A 9,135-nucleotide genomic window follows, 5' to 3' on the forward strand; every position below is an offset into this window, starting at 1 on the left:
ACTCGCGGAGTGCCTGTGGCAGCTCTCCCTCTCCTGACCAGAGGGTGTACCCTGAGTGGTGAGCCGCATAGGCAGTCATCCAGTCGGCCGCCCTATTGGCTTCTCTGAATACATGTTTGGTCTGAAAGGCCATCCCATCCCTCATCATCATCCCAACGTCCTAGATCAGGGGTGGTCCGTGCTCTCATCCTTCGGCCCTTTCTGAATCCATCCGATAACCGTGACCAAATCGCCCTGCAGAATGATCGAACTGGCCTGCAGCACCTGTCGCGCATGTCGAAGACCAGCCCAAGCGGCTCGCAATAACGTGTCAAATAAATGGCAGCCATCCGTTGCCACCATTCTGGAGTGCGGGTCCCGTATAACAAAGTCCGTACCACCCCGCGTGTCTCCATTCAGTACTGATCCGTCGAAGTTGACCTTGAGAAACACAAAGGATAGACATAGGCTAGATTAATACATCTACTTATTCGTATTAATATTATCCAAAAACAACGTTTGCTCAATGAGGAAAAATCAAATAATATTTGTTTGTTATTATCAATAAGTGGCCATTACAATGAAAAGCAATGTTCGATTATAACAGATTACATGAAAGTATAAACATTTATGCAGCAAACTTATCCACATTAATTCCACATAAAAATTATAACCATGCTTTCCCCTGATCCCATGTTTTGCACTGGTTAAGGACTGGATCTTGTTTAGACTTAAGACTAAATCAAAGCCATAAGCACGTCTCTGCTATATTTATTTTGTTGTGAAGCAGAAGCCTCCCACCATGGGCAATGTTGGGCCACCCTACTATATGCCATTTTATCAGTGGTCCAGACCAACTCAGGAGAGCAACCGGAACCGGTCATATCTCATATCTTGAGCCGCTCGAGTCCTGGGTACCATAGCTTTATTCGCCATAGTCCTAACCATATCTATCAAGCGGTCAAGCCTTATCACAATTGTCCGGTATCAGTTCTATCCAATATTTCTGCCACAAATCACAGTAGATTCACCCCAAGCAAAGAAGGTGCAGGAATCTTCAAAAATACTTTTGGAAAAATGCTAGGGCACTTCGATAGTAAGAAAAGAAAGAAAGAAAGAAAAAAACGCCACGTGTATCGAGAGCATTGGTGCTTTATGCCACAGCCCTACCATGTACTGCACTTATCATGAAATTGCATCAATCCTCTCTTGCCATCTAGTATAGAGATGTTCTTGGTAACTTGGTTGCGCCCCACAGCATTACTTCTGCTTTTAGGACAAGAGCAAAGAGGTGCACCACACAAAATGAGCGGAAACAATTCTAAGAGCCAAGGTTGATAAGACAACACAATGTAGGAGTGGGGAACAAAAAAAAAAACTTGAGTGTAGAGTGTAAGAATCAAGATTTGAAGGGAAGGCAAATCATTGAAGGAGTTCGAATTCGTCCGTCTTATTCCAGTAGCCCCACATACCAGTGGTCATTGGGAAACGCCAAACCTCCCTCCAGTTGTATCTCATAATCATTGGGAAACAAAAATGGTGATGGCTGCAGGGAGACCAATCCCATGCTGACAACAAACTAGCAAATAAGACAATCTATACACAAAATTAGGTAAAGTTTTAAGCACGCCCGTCTCTCTATCTAAGAAGTTTAGTACATATGTGAAGATAATCACAGAGGCCACTTCATGGTATTTCAGAAATCTTACACTCAGAGTTCTTTGAAGTCCCAGCAAAAAGTAGGTACCTATAAATTAGTGAACATAAATGATCTCCTCCTCCTTCTCTCTATCTACCAAGTTAGCATATATGTGAAGATAATCAAATAGGCCACTTCATGGTATTTCAGAAATCTTACACTAAGATTGCTTTGAAGTCTCAGCAAAAAGCTCAGCAAAAAGTAGGTACCTCTAAATTAGTGAACAAAAGAATCCAAGGATTGATAGAAAGGCAAATGATCTCCTCCTTCTCTCTATCTACCAAGTTAGTATATATGTGAAGATAATCATATAGGCCACTTCATGGAGTATTTCAGAAATCTTCCACTAAGATTGCTTTGAAGTCCTAGCAAAAAGTAGGCACCTCTAAATTAGTGAACATAAAAGAATCCAAGGATTGAGAGAAATTAACTAGAAGCCAATGAGCTAGCCATCACATTTCCTACTCTCGCGTATGGCCATGCATCAAATTGCTACCAGGTTTGGATATTTAATGCTGCACACCCTAGACCAGTTTGGCAGTGGTGATAGCAGGATCTCAGACCAGCCCACCACCAGTGTCTCATCCATAAGATCATATTGGCTGCAAGGGAATCTTGAAAGACTCCAGAGTCAGCACTAGTACCATATGTGTGCGAGTGCCATGTGCCCAATCAGCAGCCCCCACGCGAGCAGATATTTTGGGAGATTGGATTCCCCCCGGTTAGTGATTGCAGGGATGGAGGATGATGTGGAGCTGGTTTTCACTGGTACAACCACGAACTCAACAGGATCAGTAACTCAAAGCTCCAAACATGCATGCCATGCCTAATTATTGGACGCTTGTCTTTCGAGGATGGCAGCCTGGAAATCAACTGAGGAGTGAGAAAGAAAAGGGTAGTGTTCTCAGGAGTACAAGGTCTTGGTTGGAGTCCTCAGAGACAATAAGTGGGAGATGGCAACCTTGTTATCATGGTTGAAGGACTTCTCCGACGCATGCAGCACTGCTCCATCCATGCTTCAACCACTACCATGATTTATGCGACCGCTTTGGGCGGCCACTGTTTTCTTTCTTGCAGACAGACACCATCGCTGCTATGTTCCAAAACTTTCAGTTTGGGGACGGCCGTCACGGGTCGTCGGTTATCACCGCGCTTGGGAGGAGCCCCAACGGTCTACTAGGTTCCTCGGACTGACTCACGCTTCTTGGGGGACCAATGCATGCTCCAAAGGATAAAAAAAAAAGAAAGAAAAGTAGTGGCCCTCCGAAACATGTGAAGAGATGTGACATCCCACCAGCCAAGCGTAAGCAGAAGTAGTTTGAGAGTAGGGTTGCAGTCGGATTCACATTAAATAAGTCAAAAATTCAGATCTAAATTTGATCATTCTTCTTTATAGATAATTTAGCTCAATCCACGATAAATTGAAATAAGTTAAATGGATTAGAAACTGTTAAGTTTTACCGTACTTAAGCTTGAGAGAATCTCTAGCCCCGATGACCCACTAATGGAGGGCTTAGCTAAAGCTATAAAAAGAAGGTTGGAGGAAGCGAAGGAGAACTATATCACGGCAATACTTTGACCGCTGCAAGTTGGGTAGCTCAAAGCATAACTAACATGGAAAAGATGTCGAGATGCAATTCTTGGCGGATATATACCATGTATGTGTAAAGCTAATGGTTCTTATGCTCTATATAATAAGAGGATTGTCTAAATCTTTCTTTCTTTCTTGATGTATGGTGAAAAATACCACCATTCTAGTTTGAACTTGGATTCAGTTAATTAGCTGACCCGAGTCCTATTGTCTACATAGGATACCCATGTTCTATGAGTAAATCGCTGTCTTGCAGTATTTAATAAGATTCTTCTGTCATGTAGCATCTCATGGTCCCAACATTGAGGTCCTACATTTTCCAAAGATCATTAAAGTCTGTTTTCTTTTATTGCTCAGCTCTACTGGTTTTTGTAGGACAAACCAACAGAGGACCCGTTGTGCAATATTGCATGACAAAGGAGAAGGATTGAGAAAGAGGTTGGTGGAGTGCCCTCCACTGTTTTCTCAAGCCCTTCAACTTTGACCTAGGAGGCAAAATTTGATCCTGGGATCTTAATTAATTTGATGCAGCCACTAAAAGATTTCGACAATAAGCTAGCCGGCAAATTTTTCTTTGGCCTATAGTTTCTATCGAAACCATCCCTGTTTAGGAGCATATATAGTAGATTGCACTTCATGTTTTATTATTTCGACAATGTCTTAATTAAAATGTCTAGACCACATGGAAGCCAAGATGAATAGAAGTAGAAAACTATTGTTTAAGCTTGATTTTGTCTACTCGATCTCAAGCATATTATTTTTTACTTTTGTATGCACAAAAAGAATGTACCGTTGACAAATGGATTCCACATTGGAGTTTTTCTAACATAAGGGTAATAATAATGCCAAGAATGACAGTTCTCCTATGCTTGCCCTGTTTTTAAAGAGTGATTTATCTCTTTCTTTTTTTCTATCTTTTTTCTTGCAAATGGTGTTTTGATTTTAGTTCACCTACAAGTAACCCTTTTGGCTAAGTTATAAATCTTTTTGTATTGTATATATCATGGTGCCTCTCTCTTTGTGTTAATGTAATCAAGGATACAAGTTGAATTTATTAACAAGATTCTTTTGGGTGATCATCGCCAATTATGCTTAGATGACTCAGTATCCCTCTCTAGATAAAGAAGAGTTCATTTCGATTCGGGAATTGTAACTAAACAATCATCATGGACATCCAGCCTTCCTATGAGAAGAACTTGAAAGTAACGAGATCCCTTGGCATCATTTCTATTTCCGATCCCAACAAAACTTGTGACACTAGGTTTAGCTTATTTAAGAGATATTTTTTTCTAATAAAATTGTTAAAATGTTACTCAATATCAAAAGTCTTTACTTTCTTTAGATATTTGTCGAGTTTCTCAAATGAAATCATCGCCCATATGTTATTGCAACCTGCGATGTTGCTATACTAAATGCACAAGTTCTAATTAATCTTACAAATCTACATATTATGTTTGTTGTGATTCTATATCTTCCATAGATGCTCTGCAGCCTACTTGTACACGACTTCAGTAAAATGGTGATTATGTCCCCCAACATAACTCCACAAGAATCCTAACTTTTTCAAACAAAATCATCAGCCAAGGAGCCAAAAGAAAACAAATGAAATAAAAGGGGTCTAAGTATTGTAAGCCATTACAACAATATAGAACCTAAAATGAAAAAAATATTATTGTAATCTATAGCCTACTATAAGGTCATTACCACTTTTGCACCGTAAGAAAAGCAATTCTCAAAGGATTAATCACACTTTTCCAGACCAACCCTAAAAATAATTTTTGTAGCAGAAGAATTATTAAATTCCCAAATCTTTACTTCTTTTATACATATAATAAAAAAATTGTAAAGGATGAAGCTAAGCTGATGCTTATGCCCCTCGCACAGACACCATGAACAGCCCTTTCTTTAATACTAGTGCCAAAAACCCGAAGTCCTTTTCCTGAAAAAGGTGGTGGTGACAGGAATCGCCGTTTTAATTCGATAGACATGCGCTCACCGTGCCAACTCCCCGTGTCGACTAGCGATCGGCATTCCAGGGTCCCACCTCATGTGGGACCCACAATAATTGCTCACTCCTTTATTCCTCCTGTCCTATGCGGCAAGAACGAAAACCCTCCGCTCGGACGCTGGCCTACGGCTCGAGCCGTGACGACAACTGCTTTTTATCAGCTAATTCTCATCCCTCGAGTATAAAATTTGATCCAACGTTAGGTTGCATCTGGTTGCAGATTGTATTTTCTCACCTGCAATTTGACTGCACTGGCCGATTAAATTCAGAATGAGCATAACTGCTTTAGAATATATGCAGGCTTGCATCACTCATTCTATTGAAAGACAAATAATGTTGTTGGCTAGGTAGCTCTTATGCTATACGTCATTTAGGTGCTCTTTTTTTTTTAATGAGTTTTGAGCCTGTTCATTCTCACTCTATCAACTTTTTATTTCTGATTTTTCTAGATATACTCGTGGGCATTTAGTGTGAGTTACGAATGTACCAAAAAAAAATAAAAATAAAATAAAACTTGATCTAATTATACTTGCACTGAGTATTTTAAGTACTAGAAAATTGGGGGGAAAAGAGTATTTTAAGTACAACAAGAATAAGCTGTTATTTTTTAACGAAGGACGAGCACTTGGAAGAAGGTTCAGAAGCAGCCATATAATTTTTATATTTAGGTTCGAAGGCTAGACGATTTTGCCTTCGAAGTCCACAAGGCCAAATCACAGCTATACAAATTGACGAAGAACTTTTTTGGGGATCCATGAGTTTGAAGGAATGAAGAATTTTGAATCCGGTTCAGAATTCTTTCAGCCGAAGAACCCGGTCTGGCTCCAGACCGCGTCCCGGACCCGGCTCATGTCCCGGCCCTTAAGCGTCCGGCCCACTCCCTCGAACACCGAGGTCGCCACCATCCTCCCGTGCTCCCTCGCCAGGTACTCGTGCGGCGGGACCCACTCCCCGTCGTCCCGCTCCGCCCCCTCCTCGCCCGAGTCGACACGGAGGAACCGGGGCCACTCCGGCACGTTCACCGGCGCCGACATCGCCGCCGGTTGGTGGCGATGGTGCCTGCGCGGCGGCGGCGCCGCGGCGTCCACGTTCCGGTACTGGTGCACCACCGTGTGCCGGGCATCGTAGCCCTCCTCGAAGGCCAGAGAGAGGCCCCCCAACTGGCGGTGGTCCTCCCCTTCGATCCACCGCCGGCCGGATCGGTCCCGGTTGGGCCTCGTCCAGGCCTCGTCGGCTTTGTAGTCCTCGGCCGCCACCGACCATACGTCCTCCTCGTCGAGGTCCGGAAGGTCCGCAGCATCGGTCACGCGACCCTGGCCGCCGTAGCTGTACGTCCCGAGGAGCCGGTCCGCACCGTATCTCCGCCCCTTGGCCATAGTTCCTCGCTGATATTTTCGCCCCGGATCGCCGGACTTAGAGGGCGGCGCTCCGACGGGACTCTATACGTCGGGGGTTGCCGGAAACCGTTTCCAAAAGCTCGACCGGCGACGATCCCAAGCGCCGGGGGAGCTTGGCGCCTTTATTTATAGTCTTCACGCGCCGTTCCTCCATTTCATTTGGGTTTCATTTCGGTGGCATTTCATCTACTTCGGGACGTCAAAGGCGAGGAAGAACCGAAGAAGGGGCCAAAGGGGACCGGGACTGTGACCGGGACCGGAACGGCGGCCCTCCACGTCGGACAGGGGAGTGGGACCCACGAGCTCTCTGAGTTGGCCTCCCGCCAACTCAGGTGCCTCCAACGGGGGTGGGCTCCATGCACACGTGGGTACATGTCAGGGTCTCCACCACCTTGGCCCCACGGAGCCCGCCCCTCCAGCCTGTCACAGTCGGACACGTCTCCTCACGCCCAATTTCGGACTATATGTGTTCCACGTGGCATCCGAACGACCAGTCCCCCTAAATGAAAAAGCCCGTGATGGGTACTGTGATTCCGGCCAATTATTGGAGGAGCGGCAATAATGGCATAACCCAGCGTAATTGATGTCACAGAGTCCGGTAAAACGTGGGACCCTTTTCTTCTATGAGTGTGGTTCCAGACGTTGGGGCTACTTCCAAGTCTCTTCATTTTTGGTTAAGTAAAGTTATAACACTCGGATTAGTTTGTGTTTTTGTTGTTGATTTCGATTGGGCAAAGAGAAAAAGAGGTCCGTGGCACATTGGATGGCTGAGGAGAGAGGGGTCAAAACTCCAGTGTCCAGACCCACTTAGCTTTGTCCTCCGTTGATTAAAACAAAGACCCCACCACCAAGACACTCCACCCCCTCTATCCCTTCACTCAAATCCATCTTCTTTGTACACCTGTTCTACCCCATCTTGAGGCACACTCATTGCAAACAGGTCTTGATATGAAATGACCAGGGCACTCTAGAAGACTAGAATCCACCATGAACCCTCCGTAAGGCATGCATCAGCCATGTAGCATAGCTCGCTGCTCTATTTACTTCATCTATCTATGATTCATGCAGTTGTATCCCTTTTCTCTGATCCTTGCACATCATGTCACCATGTCCATGCAGCATGAAGTAGATGAGCATCATGACAACCAAACATAAAGGACAATACCATTATCACCGCAAAATAAAAATGTCAGGTAACACTATTATACCATTACACAAGCCCACTACAATGGACATAACTTATAACATGTAAAAGCAAGAGGCACACATATAGTCTGGTATACGCACCACACGTTTGGAGTCTTCTTTTTCCGTGGATATTTCTTTTGCCACTTTTATGAAAGAGATTAATGGGAGCAAGTTGTCGATGCGTCCTTGCTAGAGATATTAGTAACATGGTAGTGGTGGTTACAAACTGTTGCAATAACGGTTGTCGTGGCGTCCGATTGTCTCATTTACACTACCAGTAAGCGTGTGGGCTGCGGAGTCTCCTGCAGTGTAAGAGAAACACGTCTCTTCTTTTTTGGGACCGTGACCACCGCTCTCAACCTTACTCTGTATTTCTATGCACCTCGTTTGATGAACGCAGCTAGTAGGAACGGGCGGTTGTGATTGGTGGCCGCAGGGAATAATTTCTCATCTATCCATCGCTTTCTGTGGCAAGTAATCGCGAGGTGGGCCCCGCTGGTCCCGGTTTTGCCGGTGCGGATATAATTGAACCTCTTTGTGGGACCCAACGCCCACGGTCTCAGGGGGGAGCCAAACAGGGGGCCCGTCTCCAGCGCACTTCCCTTTGTTAGTGGACCTTATCTTATCTAGGGCTTTATCCGGACCCAGGGAAGGGACCTGCCACTGGGACCCGCCACCGCCCAAGGATCTCGTCACGAGGTGGGACCCATGGAAGATACAAAGGTGGCCAGATCTGGGGCCCTGGGTTGTTCTGGAATCAGAATCTTAACGGCTACTTGCCCCAGAGCTAAGCTGTTAAGGGGTTGTACTCGGGGTGGGTGTCCTTCGATTGGGTTTTTAATTAGGGGCATGACTTAAAAATTTCTGTACTTTTCTGAAGGGGAGGCCGAAGTATGGAATCAATTTGATCAGGGAGTGCGTGATTGGGGATTAGTATATACTCTATGATACCAGGGGGGAGGGCGTTTTGCATGTGGGGGGTTACACTTCTGGAATGGGGGAGATTCCAGCTTTGTACTACTGTGATTGTTTCTCCAAGTTGGGTGGCCTTTGATGTGTGGGGCAGGGGCTGGGGGATTGGAAATCTGGCTAGCTCAGTGAGCTTGCCTAGATGGTGACAAATCTGGCAGGACATTAAGATGATCAGATTTTTTTTTTTTTTTTTTTTTTGGTAGCACAGAATACAACCAATGTTGAATTGGTGATTGACAAGTTTGTGCTGATTTTTACTGAAAAAAAAAAGAGGAGAAGACACTGCTGATTTTGTTATAGG

The 9,135-nt window shown here is 44.6% G+C and overlaps 1 protein-coding gene across 1 annotated transcript; it reads right to left on the reverse strand.

The window, feature by feature from the left end:
* Positions 1-5,852: 5,852 nt before the first annotated feature.
* LOC103723486 (protein S40-6) lies at positions 5,853-6,791 on the reverse strand. The gene has a single exon (XM_008814403.6). The coding sequence runs from the start codon at positions 6,651-6,653 to the stop codon at positions 6,078-6,080; it is 576 nt and encodes a 191-aa protein (XP_008812625.4). The 5' UTR covers positions 6,654-6,791; the 3' UTR covers positions 5,853-6,077.
* Positions 6,792-9,135: the final 2,344 nt, after the last annotated feature.

The sequence above is a fragment of the Phoenix dactylifera genome, chromosome 1 (assembly GCF_051530095.1).
Source record: "Phoenix dactylifera cultivar Ajwa chromosome 1, Ajwa_hap1_PhDact_Kaust_v1.1, whole genome shotgun sequence".
NCBI classification, from domain to species: domain Eukaryota; kingdom Viridiplantae; phylum Streptophyta; class Magnoliopsida; order Arecales; family Arecaceae; genus Phoenix; species Phoenix dactylifera.